The sequence below is a fragment of the Camelus ferus genome, chromosome 11, assembly GCF_009834535.1.
Source record: "Camelus ferus isolate YT-003-E chromosome 11, BCGSAC_Cfer_1.0, whole genome shotgun sequence".
NCBI classification, from domain to species: domain Eukaryota; kingdom Metazoa; phylum Chordata; class Mammalia; order Artiodactyla; family Camelidae; genus Camelus; species Camelus ferus.
In genome coordinates this window covers 16,692,593-16,716,500 of record NC_045706.1, presented here as the reverse complement: position 1 = coordinate 16,716,500, position 23,908 = coordinate 16,692,593, and the positions used below count along the sequence as shown (strand labels likewise).

Here is a 23,908-nt window from a genome sequence, read left to right as displayed (position 1 = left end):
ACAACATGGCACATACAAAGAACGCTGGGGAGGAGGGCTGCACTCATGATACATGTGCTCAGAAATGTCCCAGGGCACATTTATATCAGTGGAAAAGAAAAGACTTTAAATAAAATATGAATTCTATTTGTTGATGATTCTGAGAAAAAAAATCTCTCTACCGTTTAACATGTGTGCCTCATAATAAACGTCTACAAGCGTTTAAATATAACAAGTGCTCGTTGGTACTGCTGGGACATTGTCTCCCCGTCTGTAAGGGACAGGGGCTGAGCAGATGATCTTTATGACTATTTCTGACTCTCATCTGCTTGGTTCCATCATCTACGAGTGGGCATGGTGATTATTTAAAAACCCAGGACCAGTGCCTTATGCACAATAACAGCTCAGTGACTGTGTATCCGACTAATAGAGAACTGTCACACCTCACAGTTGCATGAAGGGTTTGCTGGAGCGGTGACCCCAACAGCAAACCAAGGTAGTGACCACATAATTGGCCTGGAGGTCACTGCAACCCAAGAGTGGAATGTAAAGCTTCAAAAATTCTCTAAAAGAAAAGCATTTTATGTTTCTGTAAAAATGCTCAAGAAAAAGAGAGCAGGCAATGCTAAAGTCTTCACTCACGAGAGAGATGGTGCCTTCGTTGGAGAGCAGATAGCACAGGCTGGCGGCCTTCCGCACCAGCTGCTCCTGGCTGACTGCACTGGCAGATGCAGGCCCCCCTGGGGGCCTCTTCTTCACTACCGCGTAAAGGCTGCAGGCTGAGAAAGTAAAAGCATCGATGAAGCCCGCAGCCTTCGATCTCCAAGAAAAATTTCAACTGGCTCAGTAAGTTGGATTACCTTAATAGACTATTAAAACATCAAAGATAACTATCTGTATTCACTGGAGAAATTTAAGTAAATCCCTTCAGCATTCACTTCTCATGATTCCACGGGATCCTAACCCTACCAAACCTTCCTCAGAAGCTTCCGTCCCCTCTCCTCTCTTCCTCTCTTCCCTCCTGATCACAAATGAGCTCCCTGTACTCACTTCCCGGCCACGTGTATGTCTCATCTCACTTACATTTTCAGCTCCTGGATAGCAAGACATCTTACCTCTCCTCCTTAGTAAAAAGTGTAATGCTATGCCTACAGTAATTCAGTTACTACTTGCTGAACAATAAATGTAAAAATCAGCTATAAACAGTGATAATAGCAGATCATATTCTTATTCGAAAATTAAGACTATAGCAACATATTCCCTCAAACAAGGCACGATCATTCAGATGGAAGGAGACAACACTGCGAGCGTCTGGCCACTTCACCTACCATGGAAGTGTTTCAGGGCCCAACATACCTATGATGGCCTCCAGGATAAAGACATGGAGCACCCCATTGCTGTAGAAGTTGAGCTCAAAGACTGATGGGACAGTTGTGCTGGGAGTAATAAAAAACTCATCGCTCTTGCTGGTGTGGGTGATGGTGATGCAGTTCCCCAGCAGCTGTATGGCATGCATGACTACATCTTCTGAATTTCCTGAGAAACCCAGGTCAAAGTCACGAGCCAGGACTTCCTCCTTCATTACAAAGAAGTCCTCCACCAACGTGGATAGATCAATTCCCTAGAGAAACAGGCAGAAGTGGTCTCGTGAGAGCAGAAAACCTAAGTTCCAAAAGGCCAAGAGTCCGTTCCAAAGATTTTTTTTGGTCTTGGCTTTACACAGCTCACTGTCAGCACATACAGAAAAACAGCCAGGAGACCAAAGCAAAGGAGGTCAGAAAACTGGTCTAAAAGCTGGTCTCCTAGGAACATCAAGATACTTCCACATCCAGAGAACACTCTAGCCACGACGCACGAGATGAGCACATAAGATCACAAAAGGAAGAAGCCACCATCTGAAAGTAAGAAGTGCCTATTTTTCAGCAAGAATTTCCCTCACTTTAAATATTTATCTGACAAATATTTATTTGGGGCCTATATATTGGCACTATGTTTGGTACTGAGAACATGACTGTGAGTGAGACAGACAGACAGACAGACATAGTCTTTTCCATCACAGGGCTTAGACAAGTGGATTGTGGGAAAGCAGAGTGCAGGTCCTGAGTATAAATCAAATAGCTTAGAAACTATTAGCGATCAGAATACTTTCTGCATGTTGATGAGATATGCTTTATTTACATTAACTGTATTACTCAAAGAATGTCTTACTGTTACATACATATATATACAACATATATATACATGTGTAGACATTTATTTATTTATTTATTTAAAGCAGTCTCCAAGGTTTTTGTGTAGATTTCTTCCTCCAACTGGTTTGTAAGCTCCTGTGGGCAGACTTTAGCTTATTTTACTGTTTATCTCACAGAACTAGCCAGAAGGGGACCAAATCTATCAGTAAGTATCTGAACAGCTGATAAAGAACACTTTATTTTTTTTCCCCTCCAAAGATTTTTTTTTAATTGAAGCATAGTCACACGCTTTCTATTCAACTCCAGGTGACACTGCAGACATACCTGCCTGTGTCTGTAGAGAAGCAGGCAGGCCACGATGTGTGTTGACATAATGGCACAGGACTTGCTAGCAGCTAAAAGGCAAGCACAAAGCATTAGTTGCACTTTGTTTTTTTAAATATAGCTGACACTTTCTAAAAGTACCTAAATATCAAACCTATAAAAGTCCTCCACCACATTTCCCAAAGTGGTGACTATGATTTACTGAAGGGAAGTTATAACATTATACCATATTCTGGGCTGATGGAACCTCCTTAGAGATCATTATTCCTCATGTAACAGAATTAAGTCTAAGGTAGGTCCACCTTCAATCAGGCCAATGGGATTTGGAATTTAGTTATTCAATAACCAAGAGACACCTTTATGGAAACACCAAGACCCAGAGTATGAAGCTGTCCTAGAGGGCTCAATAAGACATCTTCCTCCTGTGTTTCCTGACCTGGTCCCGGCTGCAGTTACCATGACCAGATCTCTACTTCACTCCTCTTGCAAGAATTCACCGCACAGGACAACGAAGGGGTAGGGGGTGTGTGTGTGTGTGTGTGTGTGTGTGTGTGTGTGTTGGGGGAATGGATGTGAAGTCAGAAATCTGAGCTCAAATCTTAACTTCTATACTAATTTCTCAGCTTCCCTTTGGTGAAATGAGCACCCCACCTCGCTCCCTGGGCTGGGTCAGAACAAAATGACTGACCTGGCACATAACCCACCACAGTAATGGGCACTCAATACATTTTAATTTCCTCTTTTCAATCTGACCCAGATGCAGGTCAGAGGTAAGGAGTAAGGGGATAGAAATACATTTGAGAATGACTATAGTCCCATAACCCAATATTCCAAATTGTAAAAAATTATAATTATACAAATCAAATATGAGAACATCTGTGGAATAATCTAAAGTAAGGACAACAGTTGTGAGTTTTCAGACGATAATGAATTCACTGATGTCTCCAGTGTTTAAGAAACAAAAAAGTACCCAGTACCATATATATTTAGCCATTAAAAAGAATATTTAGAAGGAGTTTATTAAAAAAAATAAAAGGGGAGGTGGGTATGCTCAGTGGTAGAGCACATGCTTAGCATGCATGAGGTCCTGGGTTCAATCCCCAGAACCTCCATTTAAAAAAAAAATTGCATTATAAATGGAAAACAGCACAATACGAAACTGTAAAACATATTTTTGGAGACTAGATAGCAACACCGCAGGTTATTTGGGCAGTGAGTTTTATTTTCCCACTTTTCAACATTAAGGATGCAGTATTTTTAGCATCCAGAATTTAAGCAAGGGAGAGATACAATCAGATATGCTTAAGAAAGAACACCCTGGCCCAGTGTGAAGCAGGAGTAGCAGCAGCTAGAGTGGAAGGAGTGGGCTGAGGTGGGAAGCCTCCACGATGGGTGTCGAAGGGGAGGAGGTCCTGCGAGCCACCTGCCCCCCACCCCCTATCCCAGCAGTGCACCAAGGGCCCACGCTGCTGCTGCGTGATCTTGAAGTGGCCTCTCCAACATGACACAACGGTGCAATCTGGAACTTAAGGACGGCTAATTCTACACTCCACTCACTTCACTCTGGGTCACTCCCACTTGAATTATTTGTGTACAACTATCCCACTAAGAAGAACACAAGCTCCTTAAGACAAAGCTTTACACATAATAGCCACACAGAATTTGCCGTATAAAAATGATCCATAGGGTCACAGGGGGAAAGGACATGCAGCGATAAACCTAGATGCTGTACTGTAAGTTAGTTCAAAGAAACTAATTCTTGAGCAAAAGAGTCAACAAATCATTTTGGCAACATTATTTTTTTTTAAAGCGTAAGAACTACCACATGAGCACCTGCTAATTATCAGACCCCATGTATTAGGTAATAGAATCCCACTCTAGCAGATTCCAAAACCTGTATGGCTTGCACTGCACCACGCCGAAGCTGGACTGCAGAATTAAAGAGTGTGGAATTCTACTTACTGAAGAGGATGTGCTCAGCCAGATTTGCAATCAATGTTCTTCGGAACGATTCATCTGTTGCATTTCTGGACTCGTTAATGGACATGTCTGTACCTTCATCAGCAGCATTAATGGGTCTAAAAATTTTTTTTAATTAGACTTCTATAATCCCACTCTTTTATAAAGCAAACTACATGGGCCTAAGATATAAATGCATTAGATACTTTAAATTACATATATTCTAAATTTAAACCACAAACATTATTTCTATGGGTTGTTTTGCTCCAGAATATACCTTACTATGTTTAATATACTCTCCTGCCCAAGGCGTGTTATTTAATTATGACTAAATAGCTGGTACAGCATATCTAGAACTCGCTGGCAGAAAGAATGCATAAAACAACACGCGTCATTTTAAAACATTTTCAAAAATTTGACATGTACATACAATATAATTTGCATAATACTCAATTTCTCTAAGTGACAATTTGATTTCAGTTCCAGAAAATTCACATAGGGAAACTCTTTTACATGTTGCATGTATGTACAATCTGCATAACCTAAGCTACTACCCGAAAGAACATTTCAAACATTCAAAAACAAATCAAATAAGAACTCTAACATGAGGCACAAAACCAAAAGGATTTTATGATGCAAATAATAAAAAACCTTCAAGCTGATATGGACACATGCCACTTCAAGATTCTTTATCAGACCAAGAGGAAAGTTCCTCCAGTGAGGAAGGGAAAATAAGAACAAGCATGTTCCTAATAAAGGCAGCCTACGTTTCCAGGGGATGTAAGAAATGACAGATATGTGGTAGTTTAGCTTGATTCAAATATTTCCACAAATCTTACCTTGAAGGAAGTATCGCTGGTAACAATGCCTGCTCTAGGGAAAGTGGAGCGGACACAGGTTTCTGACTTTGGCTTTCTAAGTATTCCTGGGGGAGAAAACACAACACAGTCATTTACACCCACTGTCTCACTTCATGAACATTTAGAAAACATAATTTCATCTTCAAAAAGTAAAAAGGGAGTTGTTAATAAAATGAGCCATACTACAAAACATGAAAAATACTTTCTACATTCTAATCTATCTTCAGGAGTGCAGAGCGACTCAGAGAATGTTGTTAAGCCTGAAATTGAAGAACTGAAGTTATAAAGAACAGGACCATGCTTAAGCAAAATCACTTAAAAGTTAAAGGAAAAAATTTAACTTTTCTCACATCTTCGGTAAATTATTTGGCATTCCCAATATTATTAAGAATGATAATTGATCAACCATACCTTTAAAAAGAATCTGACAACCTGAAAGTCACATAATATTCTAAAGCAAATCATAACAAGATAAAACTGTGTAATATTTTTTTAAAGTGGTAAGAAAATGACAAGGCCCCTTAGAGTTGAAAGCACTTAAGAACAGAAAGCATCCAACACAGCAGTTAGAACCTTTAAAAGTAAACCCAAAAAGTGCAACAAAAGGAGAAGCAGGATCTCTGAGCCTCACCTAGAGGTTTCTGACTCCCTAACCCAACTATTCATCCTTCTTTTTTCTTTATATATATACATATATTTCTTTTTATTGAAGTATAGTCAGTCTATAATGTGTCAATTTCTGGTGTACAGCACACTGCTTCAGTCATACATGAGCATACATATTCGTTTTCATATTGTCACCATAGGTTACTACAAGATATTGAATATAGTTCCCTGTGCTATGCAGTATGAACTTGTTGTTTATCTATTTTACATATACATGGATGGACCTGGAGATTGTCATTCTAAGTGAAGTAAGCCAGGAAAAGAAAGAAAAATACCATATGATATCTCTCATATGTGAAATCTACAAAAAGACAGACAAACTTACTTATAAAACAGAAACAGACTCACAGACATAGAAAACAAACTTCTGGTTACAGAGCCGGGGGGAAGAGGGTAGGAAGAGATAAATTGGGAGTTCAAGATTTGCAGATACCCGTCCTTCTTCTTCTCCTTTACCAACTCGAAAATCTTAAGAATTTAAAACCGCAGGACCTCAGGGTCCCACCAGTCCCAGGCTCCTGCATACGGATGGCATCATCCCTCTGAATATGCGGGGATTCGACTCCACTCAGTAGAACTGGAGCATCATCCTAGGTTATCAGTGTTACCCAGACAGGAGACATGTTTTGAAAAATTTCTCCTAAAGGCAACTTTAGAACATAATATAAAATACTGATACATATTATAAAGCAACATGAATTTTTAAAAATTCATTCTCATGACTTTTAAAATATAGCAGTAAATTTTGAGACCAATATCTCCCAAAGATAGACATTTACTCTCCTTTGTCAACAGGCATATTTTGGTGGAAAAATTCAGGAAACACTGTTCTTGTCGAGTCCTCATTCTACAAGAGGAGAAACTGAGGCCTCACTCACACGGAGAGGAGGCATCAGAGGCAGGACAAGAGCCCAGATCTTCTGACACTGAGCTACACCAACGCTTTAACACAGCTTCACTTCCAGAGACACTCACCTTTAAGGAAAATGGTTGTGCAAAATCTACTCTGACGCACCCGTAGTTTTTCCGCAACATTCTAATGACGCCTCTTGCTACGCTCCAGAGGCTCTCGTTCTTCTTAGGTTTTCCCTAATTTCCAATTTTGAAAGAATAGCAATGGTAAGAAATAAAACTAACACATACGCAAACATTCTGTTATCCAAAGAATAAAATGTATTCATTTTTTAAATGGAAACTGAAGGTTTATCTGGAAAAGACAATGATGAATAAAGAAAGAAAATAAGTATTCATGGTATTCATTGAATGAGACCTGTCAGAAAATGCTTAGCATTCAAGGATGCTGAAAGGTGTAAACACATCATCAGAAGAGGTAAGTTGGCCAATGAAAAACAAAACATTGAACACAACTTCATTTAGTGCATTGTTTACATCATTCACAAAAATACAACTGCAAACTAGTGAAGGATAAAAACGAAATAACAGCCTGAAAAACTGTCCGCAGTTCTCAGATGAAAATAAGATGTCAAAGAGGCCACCTTATCTGTGGTCTGATGATTACCAGAGTCCAAACATGTAATATTAGCAAGTGAATGCCAAGTCCGGTCCCATAGTGGCCTTGGAGCCAATTACTCATTCAGTAAGCGTTTCCTGAATATTTAAAATACGTAAGGCACGAAGATGGCCATGTAGCAGACACGGGCCTCAGACAGGACCTCATGGGACCCAGTCAGAGAGAGTGATGTGCACGTTTAGGACAGACACATGTAGCACAAGGCGGGGTCTCCCAGGGGAGATAACAGATAGTAATCCAGGGCTACCATATAATTTTTAAAGCTTCTCATTATCAAAAGTCTTTGAGCTTCTAACAGGTTTTGGGCAGTAAGCCTGAAACAAGTACCATGCCCAAGACTTCCACACTAAATAGGACAAAAACTAAATTCCTCCCAAAACATACGCTGCAGGTAGGAAATGTCAGTTCTCAAGTTAATTTGTAGTTACTTTGTCAACATGATCCCACCAGTTCTTCAGGCTTAACTGAAACTACACATAAACACTAAGTCCTGGGGAGAATGAGCCCCAGGGTAAAGTAACCCCCTAGGGTAAAGATGGCAACTCAGTGCCAAGTGCTCTTCTGTGTCCCGACCCCGAGACCAAGGCCGGTGCTGATAACTCTAGCCACGTCCCTCCAAGCACAGGGAAGCGCGACGTCAGCATGACCAATCCGGCCGCCGCAGGAGCTGAAAGCCCGCCCCCCAGGCCCCTACAGCGCTGCAGAACTAGACAGCGCCCAAATATCACTAACTAATTCCAAAAGCGCTTGTATAGTATCTAAAAGCAAAAGACCGACAAGGCAAAGATGACTTTCAAGTAAGCGGTCCTCTTACCAGCTGTTCTCCGTTGTAGTGACCTTCAATAATACGATCGTACGAGATCCCAACAGGTATTATTAAGATGTCGGGGATGGTATTGGCAGACAGAGTATCTACCACAACTGACAAAAGTCCTGCCCGAGCACAAGAGGTTTTTCCACTCCTGGAGCGTGTGCCTTCCAGAAAAATCTCCAAGAACTGCTGCTGCCGAAGTAGTTCGACTATATGCTGGGATATAAGGAGAAAGTAAAACATGAACTCAAGACCACCCAACTTAGCATAAGCTCAGCAATCTAAGAAAAATAAATCAGTAAAATCCAAATTATAACTTCATTACTGACAAAATATCTCACTCAAATTATTTTGGTGATGACAAAAAATCATCAAACCCATACCCAAGCAATAATCATTCAAATAATTACTCAGACAACTGTTTAAAATCACAGTCAAGATTCTTTCGCTTTCTACTGTGGTAACTACCGTAACAGCTTTAAGGATAATTAGACATCATACATACCCCATGGAGCAAAGCTCTATAGAGAATATCTTTCCGTCCATCTGGTGTCTCATCTAGCCTCCGCCGTATGAAAAATCCCCCAAGCTTATGGATCAAGGTACTATAAATTCAAGAATTTTTTCACAAAGGAAAAAGTCAGAGGAATACTCAAATTCCAAGTTACTTCAATACATGTGCCATTTGGATACAGATCACATGTGTTGTCTGAGCTGCTAACAGGAAAAATGTGGACATTTTTCCATATAACTGACATGTTTCAGTCATTTACATTATTCATCAGCCTTTAGCCTCTACTACATCTGTTTCAGGCCAAAAGGAATTTACAGGGTATATTGCCCTGCAAAAGTGCTGGTACAGATTTTAAGAGGATTATGAAATACTGCCGAATTTTAAAATCTTGTCCAGGATCTTAAGACAATGACCTTTTGACATCCCCAAATTTGCCTATGGCACGTTTAGTACAAGATGAATGTGATGTTACAAAAGCTCCTTTGGGGAAACTTTCTCAAGTAAGTATTTTTTAACAGAGTATCCTGGTGAGACAAGGATAATTTTATTAAACTAAAACCAAGTATAAGCATCTTTCCAAAACATGAGATTAAAATGTGCTTCATATACACATAGAATAAGACAATTCTCACAACAACATGTCTCTTTCTACAACATTAATTAATTTTGATATGAGGCTGAAATTTTCTAGTATGTAAGCCAACCCTTCCAAACTCCTATTGTTTTGTAATAGAGTGATAGTAATATAAATATTAATATGTATTTTCAGTATCTTCTATAGTCAGCATGAGGAGGCCCCAGTACGATGTTCCCAGAGCTTAATGTCACTCTTTGAAAGTAAAACTCTGCTGAATAAATTCATAATAATTGAGCTAAACCATCCACAAAAATAACCCACCCTGAAAATTGGTTTGTGAATATACAGATCAGCATGTAAGAAAACTGCAGATGAGTAGGCAGGTCATCCAGAGCCTGCTGTGTCTGAAGGAATGAGAAGCTGAGCAGTGGCTGGCACAGAGGTCATGAAAAGGAAGCTGGATTATGAGAAATTAACAGCATTTACTAAGCACTTCCAAGAGATTCAAGTTGAGAACCCAACCTGCAGGGCAGGAGCACGTGAGCTGCTTTGGTTAGGAAGAGGCAAACTATCATGGGGCAAGGCCTCTCGAGAGCCCAGAGGGAACAGCCCTAAGGCTACGCTGAAGCACCTTTCTGATGACTTTCTAATGCACCTTTTCAGGTTCTTTATCATTGGGAAGAGGTACCCATGAGAGAAAACACAGATATTCTGATACATGGAAAAGCACATCTGCCCTGTAGGGCCATACACTGTGTTAGAGCTAGCTGTTTGGCCATATTCCCCAAATTTTGTGAGCTTTTTGAAAACAAGGACTATGTACCTTGTTCACTCTTATCTAAAGCACAGCTGGGTATTGGCTGACTAAATCAGTCAATGGTTTCTCTTCAGACACTCACGTGAGCCAGGTTAGCTACAGAACTCTGAGCCAAGTGATTAGGAAAGAGCTCCTTGGACTGTAAGGCTGGGACCAGACCTCACAGTATGCATAGTAATGGCTGCCCTCCAACTGTACAAACTGCCAACATGCTTCCCTTCCAGTCACTCTCCAAATTCCTCCTCCTCTTACGCTCTGTACTCACAGAGTTGACCTTAGAGATGTTTTGTGCTTTGAAGTCTGAAACTTCAGTTTCCCAAACCAGCTAACCCTACCCCTTGTCAGTTATCAGCTCCACTACTACCCAGTACCCTGGTGTTATTACCTGAATCTTCCCTCCTCTCCTCCTTTGTTGAACCACATGTGGACCAGCACCTGGTTTTATTAAATTCAACTTGCTAAGTACTTTTCAAACCTACGCCCTCTTCTCCAAGAGCACTACTATACTTTTTACTTAAGCCTTCATTATCTTTTGTCTGAACTATTGCAACAGAGTCAGAATTGATCTAACTACCTCTAATCCAGAGGGACCTTTCAAAATGCAAATCTGAACATATTATTTCTCAGTTACGGGATACTCTCCAAGCTCCTGGCTTGGAAGTTGTTTTGACCTAGCTCTCACTATCTATGCAGTCACCACCTCCAGCCTCTGACCCTTCCCAGGGCACCCTACATTCTAACCCCATAGTCTAAGAATCATCTGTTATTTCCTGACCACATCATGCTTGCTTTTAAATCTCTCTGCCTTTTCACATACTAGTTCCTCTCAATGAAATGCACCGCATTCTCCTGAAAACCTCTAAAATATCTTTCATGTTATATTGTAATTATGTTTCTAGCTGTACTAAATTATGAGGTCAAAGTAACAGGTATGATTCTTACTTACCTCTATACCATCACCACCCACCCACAACCACCCTGACCTGCCCTCCCTATTGCCAGGCCAGATACAGTAATTTGCTATCTTGTCTTTCTAATTGCCTTTCATCCACTTGATAAACACTGCTCATAAGGTTTAGGTATTCACAGTTCACCAAATATCCTATAGAAAGCACAGAAATAATGATAATCTCAATGCCTTTTTGTACTTTCCAGATTTTCCAAAATAAATGTGCATTACTTTTACAAAAAAAATTAAAAGCTAACGTCCTCATTACAATAACATGTATCAAAAAGTATAATTAAAAAATTCATAATATAATCTTCATACCTTAACTTCCAAAATAAGTTGATGTTACAAACAACTATATACAGACTAGATAAACAACAAGGTCCTACTGTATAGCACAGGGAACTATATTCAATAGCTTATAACAACCTATAATGAAAAACTATGAAAAAGAATATATATGTATAACTAAATCACTATGCTTTAAACCAGAAACTAACAACACAGTAAATCAACTATACTTCAATTCAAAAAAAGAAAGCTGATCTCACCTGAAGATGGGGAGGTTGAGATTATTGCCTGAAGCAATGTATGGTGCTTTGATGTTGTGGCAGAAGAGAATGAAAGTGAGCAGGAGATAGTCAATATGTGATCTATGAACTGGTAGAAATAGAAGCGGCAGATTCATCTAGCAAAAGGAAAAATGCCAAATTTAAACGTCAAATGGAAAGTACAATCACACTTTGCAACTTCATATTTGGTTAAAGTCACTCAAACACTAGCTAATTAGTGATTCAGTATTTAAGAACATTTTCCAGTAGTAAAAATTTTTATCAGTTTATTATTATCTAGCTAAAAAAACTACAACAACAACAAAGGGTCAGGGAAGGAGAAGAGCAAGTGAGAAGTCAAGTTGACTCTACTATGTATCTTTTGAAAGGAAGCCCTAAATCATATAAAAGAGTGTATTTTTGGAGAAAAGCTTGGTTTGGTTTCAAATCCTGGGAAAGTGACTTACTGGCCATGACTCGGGACAATTTCTTAATCTGTATGTGCCTTTATTTCCTCATTTATAAAATAGGGATTGTTGTACCTGATTTTCAGAGTTATTGCAAGGTAATTTACAAAAGGAATCTTGAACCTTGCTGGTAGGCCTTCCTTTACCCCACTTATCCTCCCCAAATACATAGCTACATAGTTATCTCACATGGGGGAAATCTGCCAAATGTGTGGGAAGTACAACAGTACACAAGAGAACATTTTCAAAGGAATTCCCAAATCATTCTGCAGATGTGGAGAAAACAGATTCACATCTGACAGACTGATGACAGATTCACATAAATTCTTACCTCAGTTGCAGCTTTAACCATCTCAAGCTGACCCTTGTGAATTTGAATATTCCAAAAGAAGCTGTTGAATAGTTTTAGCAGCACCCATCCAGTCAGTCTGAAAGAAAGTTTAAAATAATTTTAATGTATATGCACATATTTATATATATATAGATATATATATATAGATATATATATAAACATACATGGTTGCTATTTGTCTACTTAAACTTTTGAACCTACAACATAAGAAGTACTGTAATTGATTTCACGTATGAGCTCATGTGTGTACATGTGTACATCTGAACTGCGGACTTAAAAACCTGACTTTACATATATACTACTTACAGAAGCATCCATTTATTACGTACTCAAATCCTGTATTTCACTCTAATTGCATGTTTTATACTTCAGAAGCAAATGACCAAGTAAATATTTACCTAAGCAGACTAATCCCTCCACGGCATACAAACCACTCCCTTTAAGACATGGGCATGTGCAGACTCATCAAGAAAAAGAGAGGGCCCAAATAAGCAAATTTAGAAATGAAAAAGGAGACGTTACCACCAATACCACAGAAATACAAAGGATCGTATAAGAGTACTACAAACAACTGTATGCAAATAAAATGGACAACCTAGAAGAAATGGACAAATTCCTAGAAATGTACAATTTTCCAAGACTGAATCAAAAATAAATAGAAGATATGAACAGACTTATTAGCAGTAATAAAATTGAATCAGTAATTAAAAAAAAAAAAACCTCCCAACAAACAAAAGTCCAGGATCAGATGGCTTCCCAGGTGAAGTCTACCAAACATTCACAGAAGAGTTAACACGTATTTTTCTCAAACCATTCCAAAAAGTTGCAGAGGAAGGAATGCTTCTGCATTCTGTTCATTCTACAAAGTCAGCATCACCCTGATACCAAAACCAAAGACATCACACACACAAAAAAAATCAAAGGCCAATATCACTGCTGAACACAGATGCAAAAATCCTCAACAAAATATTAGCAAATTGAATTTAACTATACACTAAAAGTATCATACACCATAATCAAGTGAAATTTATACCAGGATGCAAGGATGGTTCAACATCTGCAAATCAAGCAATGTGATACATCACATTAACAAACAGAAGAATAAAAATCATTTGATCATCTCAATAGGTGCAGAAAAAGCTCTTGACAAAATTCAACATCCATTTATGATAAAAACTCTCAATAAAGTGAATATAGAGGGAATACAAACACAAGAAAGGTCATATATGCCAAAACCACAGCTAACAGAATACTCAGTGGTGAAAAGCCAAAAGTATTTTATCTAAGATCAGGAACATGACAAGGATGCCCTCTCTCACCACTTTTGTTCAACAGAGTATTGAAAGTCATAGTCACAGCAGTCAGACAAGGAAAAGAAATTCAAAGTGGAAAGGGAGAAGTGCAAATGTCACTGTTTGCAGATGACATGGTACTATAGTTAGAAAATCCTAAAGACGCCACCAAAAAAACTACGAGAACTCATCAATAAATTTGGTAAAGTTGTAGGATACAAAATTAATAAACAGAAGTCAGTTGCCTTTCTATACACTAAAAATGAACTATGAGAAGGGAAATTAAGCAAAAAATCCTATTTACAAATGCATCAGAAAGAATAAAATACCTAGGAGTAAATCTAGCTATGCACGTAAAACACTTGTCCTCGGAAAATTATAAGACACTCAGAAAAGAAACTGAAGATGATACAAGCAGACAAAAAGACATACAGTGTTCATGAACTGGAATAATTAATACTGTTAAAATGACCATACTACCCAAGGCAATCTACAGATTCAATGCAATCTCTATCAAAATAGCAATGACATTTTTCAGAGAACCAGAAAAAATAATTCTAAAATTTGTATGGAAACAAAAGGCCCCAAATAGTCAAAACAGTCTTAAGAAGAACAAAGGTGCAGTATTACACTCCATGATTTCAAACTATCCTACAAAGCTACAATCATCAAGACAGCATATACTGGCACAAAAACAGACACACAGATCAATGGGACAGAACTGAAAATCCAGAAATGAACCCACACTTATACGGGCAATTAATCTATGACAATGGAGGCAAGAATATACAATGGGAAAGAAAACGTCTCTTCGATAAATGGTGCTGGGAAAACTACACAGCTATATGCAAAAAAATCAAACTGGTCTACTCTCTCACACCATGCACAAAAATAAATTCAAAATGAGTTAAAGACTTTAAGATCTGAAACCATAAAAATTCTAGAAGAAAACATAGGCAGTACACAATCTGATATGAGTCTTAGTATTATTTTTTTAGACCTGTCTCTTCAGGCAAGGGAAACAAAAGCAAAAACAAACAAATGGGACTACATCAAATAAAAAAAAAATCACACTTTCAGAGTAAAGAAACTATCAACAAAATGAAAAGGTCACCTACTGAATGGGAGAAGATATTTGCCAAGGGTTTATCTGATAAGGAGTTAACACAAAAAATTCAAATACTCAACATCAAAAAACCAAACAATCCAATTTTTAAAAGGGCAGAGGATCTGAATAGATCTCTTTTTCCAAAGAAGACTTACTGATGGCCAACAGGTACATGAAAACGTGCTCAACATCACAAATCATCAAGGGAATGAAAATCAAAACCACAATGAGATATCATCCCCCACCTGTCAGAATGGCTACTATCAAAAAGACAACAAATAACAAGTGTTGGGGAGAATGTAGAGAAAAGGGAACTGTAGTACACTGTTGGTGGGAATGTAAACTGGTGCAGCCACTATGGAAAACAGTATGGAGATTCCTCAAAAAGTTAAAAATTGAACTAACATATGACCTAGCAATTCTACTCCTGGGTATGTATCTGAAAAACCCAAAAATACTAATTTGAAAAGACACACTTACCCCAATGTTCATAACAGCATTATTTCCAATTGCCAAGATATAGAAGCAACCTAATGTTCATCAATGGATAAATGGATACAGATGTAGTATGTATACACATATACCCACAAACACACAATTGAGTATTACTCAGCCATTAAAAAAAATCAAAATTTTGCCATTTGTGACAACATGGATGGACCTAGAGGGTATTATGCTAAGTGAAAAAGTCAGACATAGAAAGACAAATATTACATGATTTCACTTATATGTGGAATCTAAAATTCAAAACAAAAGAACAAACATAACAGAAACAGAGTTACAGATACAGAAAACAAACATAGTTGCTAAAGGAGAGGTGGGTGGAGAGGTAAGAAATAGGTGAGGAAGATTAAGAGGTACAAACTTCCAGTTGTTAAATAAATGAGTCACAAGTATGAACTTTACAGTGTGGGGAATATAGTCAATAATTATGTAATATCTTTGTACCTTGATAGAACGTAACTAAACTTATATTGGTGATCATTTTGAAATGTACAGAAATATCGTATCACTAATACGTGTACCAGGAACTAACATAGTGTTGTAGGTCAATTACACTTCAAAAACAAACTCAGAAAAAGAGATCAGATTTGTAGTTACCAGAGGTGGGGGATGCGCGGAGGGGGGACTGGATGAAGGCAGTCAAAAGATATAAACTGCCAGTTATGAGATTAGTAAGTACTAGGGATATAATGTACTACATGATAAATATAATTAACACTGCTGTATGTTATATATGAAAATTGTTAAGAGTGTAACTTCTAAGAGTTCTCATCACAAGGGAAAAAAAATTTAATTCTGTATCTTTAATTTTGTATCTACATGAGATGATGAATGTTCACTAAGCTTACTGTGGTCATCATTTCATGATGTCTGTAAGTCAAACCACATGCTATACACCTTAAGCCTACACACCTTAAACTGATGCAGTGCTGTATGTCAATTATATCTCAATAAAACTGAAAGAAAAAAAAAAAAGGCATGAGCAAGTGAAATCTCACAACTAGTCTAGAGAGATGTCAGCAGTAATACAATGACTGCTAACAGTTAACAGAGCATTTAAGGCACCCTGAAGCCTCCCAAGTGCTACTTCCAGGAAAGTTAAATAAGAATATAAAAAGGAGTTAGTTTTAACATCAGAATATGTTAAAACCTCTTTTGGACCAAAAGCATTGCTCTGGGAAAGGGAAGTCCAATGGTTCAGTCCTGACTGTCACAACAGGATGGCTCTTGTTGAAAGTTTTTTGCGTTGTCTTTTAATACCTGATCATTGAGGGTGAGATGGTGGCAACCATTTCCTGCAGGATCTTTCTGGCTCTCTTTCTCACTTTGTTGACGGCTTTTGATTGCTGCTGAGCGGACCCATCAGGGTTTAATTCAGCAGCCACTTCTCCAATAGCCTCTTGTACTCTGATTTGCAAATGGAAAGAAAGACAATGTAACTGGTTCTATGCTACATTCTGTATTAGTTTCTAAACCACAGGTATAAATCACAAAATAAATATACTTTCTCTTTTAAATGTGATAACACAAGAGAATAAGCTCAATTTAGAAGTGCTTTCTCTGGCTGTCTATTAAATACTAAGGATATTATATTCCTGAATTAGTTACTCTCTGAGGAAGCTAGAAGACAGACTTGAGAATTTAATTCAAATTCACTGGGCAACAACTAGTGAATTTGAATGTTCCAGTTATGCTGTAAGGGATACAGTTACACTCTGGCAGAAGGGAAAAAAAGGAAGAGTATCAATCCCTTTAGGCATATTAATTCAGAGGTATCCAAAGCCCACTGCCAAAGAAATGTGTGATTTTTCTTCTGAAGACCAAACTTATTATTCATTCACATTGTGGCTCTATTAGTGGAACTATTTGTAAAACTCTCTACGAGGAGAGATCAAAGAAGGACATAAAAATTTATAAGTGGTTTCCAAATCAAACCAGTAATTTTAAAAAGGCCCAGCTCAAGATTTAAATAGCACAGACCAGTAAGCAGTGAGGTAAAAGGGAAGATTTAATCCAGTCTTATAAATATTCCACATGACTTAGGGAAGAATGCATGAGGTTTAAACCTCCTTTAATCGCTTCTAACATCCTAGTTACTAGTCAAAATATCTGAATGGAATGAAACATACTTCAGGGGTTTTATCTAGAAAACAGAATATACAATAAACCAAGGGAGTTCCAAATAATTGTGTTTTCTCCCACTGTTGCTGATTTTAGACTAGTGTACAGCAAAACTCCAGAGCCCCATCATTCATTAATACAAAAACACTAATTCCACAGGACACTTGACACACCATCCCTAAGCCTATTCCTTGAGTAGCATTTATTTCAATACAGCCAGGAATGTTTTCACAAGTGATTCATGTAATTATTATATCTACATTACCAACTATTCACTCGTTCATTCAGTAACTATTTATTGAGTACCTACTATGTGCCACTACCATTCAGTCCTTAACAACCACACCATTGGGCCTGCATTTCTAAGCCTCTTTCAATCCACTCTAGTCTCCAGCTCACCAAATCCCCATCCCTAATCAGGAAGATGCCTAACACAGGCCACAACAATGAGGTGGAAGAGAGACTGACCTTCACCCAAACTGCCACAGTCTAAAGGCTTAACTTCATCATAATTTATCTCCCCACTCCATCTGAATTCAGGTCAGCCTCTCTCATTTGTAAGCAAGATCCTCTGAGGGCAAGGATAATGTCTTATTCTCCTAAAATTTCTAATAATGACTTTCTAATACAAGAATTTGTGCCTAGGTGCTTAATAATTGTTTGACAGAAATATCAAACTTGCCTCTCTTCTGGCTATAAAATAGGAAACACCCCCAAATATTCCTACTACAGAAAACTTAACAGAGAACTCTAGAAACATATGCATCTCTGAACTCCAACTTGCCTTTCATATATTAGAAGCCCATTCAATTATTAATGCATAGAAAAGACTGCTATTCCCACAAGGCACTGCTCATCAAAACTGTCTGTTCTCTTGCCTTTCCTTGGTTTCTCCTGGGGCTTCACATCTAACATTTGGAAACACAGACACCTCTTGAGACAGAGTCCCAGGGAAACTAAAGGTTAATCAAGGAAATTACTTCTCCACTCCCACTCTTGCCGCCCATCCCGGCCTGTCCCCTTCACAACAGCATCCCTGCTCTTACCTACTGCTGTTCAGTACATTTTCAGTCACATTGGTGGCAAACATGCCTCTATGGACATCTCGCTCTTGAATGAAAAGCACGTAAGAAAGACGTCTTGCAAGCCATCCTCGGTGCCTGCAATGTGAAAATGACTTAGCAGAGAAGGACTCTAGGAATACCTAAAACAAGTTGCTTAAATATACAGTGGTATCCCTCCTGTATGAACAAACCCTTACTTCATCTATTCTGGAGATTCAGGTTCTCCTACAGCAAACTCGCCTTAGCAAGTAGTTCCAGATGCTTTGCAGACAATTTTATTTCTCATTTCTTTCATGTACTCTCAGGTAAAATTGAAACTTATAATTTGTGCATTAATGCTTGAATAGTGTTACTTTGCAAATTAATTATCCAAATATAAAAATGAAAGAAATAAAACCGTTTTATTAATACCATAAAAAAAAAGTATGTTGAGTGCTATACATAAGGAACACAGCTATGGACTATGAAAAATTATTTGGAAGTCTCTTCCTACTGTGAAGGGCTAATTAGTTCTTGTTGTTACAGTAGTTTTTCTAAGGTGTTCGCTGACATCTCAAATTGGCAAGGCTGACCAGTTGAGAGAAGTTGAGGATAAATGGACAGTGGTCTGAATATTTGTACTCTGGGCTTATGAAGCCAGAAGTTCCTACTGGTTTGTTGTTGTTGTTGTTGTTGTTGTCATTGTTATTGTTTTTAACACAGTCAATATATCTAAGGGATAGGACATGTTCCCACCAGAGACAGACAGCAACTATGTGTCATTTGGATGAAGGTTAAGAACAGGGATCTCAGAATAAGAATGCTACAAATTTCATTATGCAAATGATTTGAAACCACCTGTAATGATTATATAATGCCTCATTATCATTTTCTCCATAATGACAGTCATATAGAAAGTGGAAAATTTTGATCCTAAATTAATTCTGAAAAGGCCCAAAAAGCCTTTGATTGAGGAAAAGTAATTTGAAGAACTGTTTATGAATCACAGGTTTCTTCTTCTCTCCTTCCTGACATTCTTTTTCTTCCTCCTTTCCTTTGTCTCATTTCTCTGAAAACTTGGCCCAGTATGTTAAGTGTTTAATTCTAAACTCTTGCATCAGTGAACATTTTCAAAATTATTACTGGAATGTACAAAATCCAAACTCTTGATGAAATCCCTTTGCAACTGACTGAGAACAGCATGTGTGTGTGTGTGTGTGTGTAAAAATGTTTAGTTCTTGCTTCATCAACACATAAAAGAGCTAAATAACCAACTCAACTGCACAGTGGCTCATTACACTGAATAGTTGCATACTGCCTAGTCAGTATAACACATGCTAAAAAAAAAAGAGTGTGTGTTAGTATATGTACATTTCATAAGCTTTTTTTTCCTTAACTGCCTCCAACAGAGGACAACACATGAACTTCTTGGTTTGTCTGTAAAATAACTACTTACTCAATGGAATCCTTTTCCTTAGCATCTTAATCATATTAACCAAAGGAGAAAAAAATTTCTCTTCTGGCCTTCAAACTTAAGAGAGCAAGAGACACAGGGTGTAGCATGGGAACTGGAAAAACATGTGCCTTGACTTTAGTTCTATTAAAAAAAATTTTAACACATACATACAAGTATTGTCATACTCATTTATAATCTCATGATCAAAATACAAGCAGTAACATCAAAAAGACTTAAAATTTAGTATCTGACCTCTTCGATCAGTTTTTCACAGAATTTCACGTATTTCTTATCACCTGAGCCTACTACTTACCTGCTCCAGGCATTTACTCTTAGAATTATGAGGACTAGGAGCATGGTTGGCTGCCTTTTCTCTCCTGCCTCGCAGACTTTCACCCTCCTTCCTTATCCTCTAACCTAGATTCACATAGAACAAAGCCTCTTTTCTCTCATGATGCCCAAAAGCCCATCCCCATATGTCTGGAATTTGGAAGTAAGAATTCTAAGAAAAGTCTTAAGCTAATCATAAGTGAAAGAACATTTGCTCAGTAGAGGAAAAAAATCTTCTAAAACTCTATAGATTAGGCAGATTTCAAAGAGTCATATTTCAAAGAGTCATACTTTAAAGTATTAAATAATAATAGATCATAAGACATTCAAACCTACACCTCTTCTCAGACAAATCTTTATCACACTTTGGCACATTTCAGATGCAACATCAATATATGAATAAGTTAGAGAAAGCTGTAAGTGATATCCACACTCTCATGAAAATATTTAGTACATAATTACAGCAGTGATATAGTAACAGGTGTCTCAGATTCCAATTTTTAGATAAAGCCTCTTATGTCAGAAGTTAATATTCTATTAACTCTGAAAAACATAAAGAGATTCATCTTGAAGTGTGTTAATTGGTTATTATAGAGTTTTTCTTTTGAGACGCATTAGAAGTGTAAAAAATTTTTTTTACCTTGTGTGAGTTTCATTGATATAAATAACATTCCGCAAACCCAAAGACGGGATACTGGAGTTGAAAAATTTATCCTACATAAAACAAAGTAAACATAGATATAAATATATAACTATATTACTGGTGAAGGACTCATTACCAGTTCTTGAGGACTTCTATAATTCAAGCATAAAGTTAGGCATTGCTTCAAAAATCTAGGAGATGAAGAAAAAAATGTTTTACTGAAAAGTACTTTTTAGTCTTCAAAGACAGTCACAAACCCGAAACTAATCCTCAGCACTGTGTAAAGTGAGTACTGCCTCCCTCTTTCCTGCCCACCTCTCCACCCCCCAACAGAAAATAATTAAAGTCACAGACAGCTTAAGTCACTGACAGGAATACTGGAGGTTTCAGTGTTTCTAAAATAGAAAAATAGTATGCTGAGTACCACACAGTTATTGTTAGATTACTGTATTTCCCAATAATTCTGACACATAAGAAATATGATCCCCATTTCATAGATAGGAAAACTGAGGCTGGCAGAAGTTTAGGATTCAATCCTAGACCTTGCTTCAAAGAGTGTGGTCTTTCTATTCCCCTAAAATGACTGTCGACTTAATGAGAAAACACGGCTAACGGTCACCCTCTTTACAGGTAATTTTGAATGATAATTAAGAAATAGCTCTGCTAAAAAGAGAAAGTTCATAACTTTAACAACATGGGCAAAAATGTAAACTTGCCACAAGTAAATGCTGAGAAAGCACATTGTACCCTCAACAAAAGATGTAAAAATACTTAAATGACATCACTTTAGAGAAAAGGAAAATAGGGTTTCAGAGGAAAGGTAGCAAATGTCAAAAAAATTCTATAGTTTTATTTTCAATAAAATATGTTTATTTTAAATAAACATGGAAGATTTTAAGACCAAATTCAGCTCCATCAGGTACCACATTTAGGCAAAAAACAATTATCTGTTATACTACCTGTTATAATATTCACCTATCCCCAAACCAAACCATCACCACCACCAAATTATTTCCTATACCCTCTCCTTAGAGTTAAGGTATTGTTCTGGTCTCTTAAGCATTCAAAATTAGAATTAGATGAGATGCCAGATCTAAAAAGAAAAGCCACATGATCTTCTATTTAAATCTTTATTTCTACTGGCCTATTAATCTGAACTGGCCTTACTCCTAGACTAGAAATTTCCATGATCCTTCACCTCTACCAAATTTCTGCAACAAGGCACTTGTGATTTAAGAGAAACGATATTTATATCAGGACATTCTTGAGCAGACATGAATATTTAACATAAACTCCTTGGGTAGCACACAAATCTCTCCCAGGTTTGTAAATCCTTTATATCAAACTCAGAATTCTACTTCCTGCCCCCTAACTCCAAGTAGAAAATTCACACGGCACAGTTAGCTCTCCACAAAAGTTATAAGGAAACTTTATAAATGGCAGGGTTAATACATGGCACTTAAATGTTAGAATTTCTACGTCCTGCTAACTGGCTCATCCCAGAGAGAGGTTAGCATCCAGGTATACCTTTTAAAAGATAACTCTACTGTCTGAGAGCACAGCCACAGTGGATTCTACATTCCTGTGCTAACTCATCCCTCTGGCAAAATGCCATCAGAAACACACCTTTTATCCAGTCGACTCTTCTCAAATACTACACTACAATGTGGAATATTCTACATGGCTTGAGTTTTTTCGCCAAAATACAAACAACAAACCCATACACACTCTTTCTCAAATGTTCCTCCTAACATTTTAGTGGCCATCCTTCACCATCACTGAGATTACCCCTCCACCCCATGCCCTATCCCCACAATGGACACTTAGCAAGAGGGAGAGCAGGGCAAAGCCACAGCTTTAATTTCTTATTCCGTCCTGCTCTTGCTCCCCCTCTGACTCATCTCGCTAGGATTTTAATGTTGAGTGCTAAAGTTCAACATCTAGAAGTTACATGAAGGTTTCCACCAACTCTTTGGAAGAGTTATCTGAAAGTAAGATCTACTCTCCCCGGAAAATCATACTAAAATTTAAAAAACAAAAACAAATTGCTGGCATCAACTATTAGACCAATATTTGGTGAACAAATGAGTGGAAAGAAAATCGAGTCAACATCTTTACTTGGAATATTTGATTTATAAATATGGGACTAAGTTCCACAAATGAATGAAGTCCATTGAGACTACACAACAATAAAATTCACACAAAGTTGGAAAGCTGTATCATGTATTTCACTGTTTATTAAAGGCCAACAAAGGTGTTAGAGGCAACATTCTTACCCAGCTCTGGGGAGTACAGGAGTAACAACATCTTCCCACAAATGGCCTTTTCCGGCTCATCAGGCTTTCTTTCCACTTTAAGGTTGCAGATCTGAAGACAGTCGGTCTGAAACCACACTCACCCTAATAAATACAGAAAAATAGTGTCTGAATGGCAAGAGAATTACACTTGTCTACCTGATCTCTAAAATGAAGCTATTTCAGATAAGAGAGAAACTTATGACATATTTTCCTCTTGTCTGCATGTATTTCTGAGTGATTTTCATTCAAGGTACTCCCTCCACGACAACACTTGGAACAAAGCTTGGAACAATAAGCAGAAGTTGAGCACCTAAGAATAGTAATAGCTGGCAACACTCAAAGCAGCATACCAAAGTTTAAAAACTAAGTTGTAAAAGGCCAGGCAGCCTTCTGACAGTAGCAAGATAAATAAAATCAGACTCCTGGATCCCTACACTAATAATTTCATCTCACTCCCTCTTAAATCACACACTCCCACAAAAGACCTACAAAGGCCTTACAGAGTAAGCAAGTTGTTACGATGCAGCTGAAAATATTTTACTTTAAATGAAAAACAAGGTAAACT

At 37.7% G+C, this 23,908-nt stretch overlaps 1 protein-coding gene across 6 annotated transcripts in view; it reads right to left on the bottom strand.

Annotated features, from left to right (window-relative positions):
• Positions 1–23,908, bottom strand: part of GPAM (glycerol-3-phosphate acyltransferase, mitochondrial) — a 59,783-nt gene that overhangs the window by 8,690 nt on the left and 27,185 nt on the right. For all 6 annotated transcript variants that reach the window (XM_014558232.2, XM_032490942.1, XM_032490943.1 and 3 more), the window contains 14 exons: positions 23,323–23,445; positions 21,044–21,117; positions 18,621–18,734; positions 16,714–16,860; positions 12,529–12,625; positions 11,731–11,867; positions 8,828–8,927; positions 8,326–8,538; positions 6,956–7,069; positions 5,294–5,379; positions 4,458–4,573; positions 2,496–2,566; positions 1,336–1,600; positions 622–758 (listed from right to left, as the gene is read on the bottom strand). In XM_014558232.2, coding sequence (XP_014413718.1) covers positions 622–758; positions 1,336–1,600; positions 2,496–2,566; positions 4,458–4,573; positions 5,294–5,379; positions 6,956–7,069; positions 8,326–8,538; positions 8,828–8,927; positions 11,731–11,867; positions 12,529–12,625; positions 16,714–16,860; positions 18,621–18,734; positions 21,044–21,117; positions 23,323–23,445 — 1,794 coding nt within the window. The remainder of the gene's footprint in view (positions 1–621; positions 759–1,335; positions 1,601–2,495; positions 2,567–4,457; positions 4,574–5,293; positions 5,380–6,955; positions 7,070–8,325; positions 8,539–8,827; positions 8,928–11,730; positions 11,868–12,528; positions 12,626–16,713; positions 16,861–18,620; positions 18,735–21,043; positions 21,118–23,322; positions 23,446–23,908) is intronic.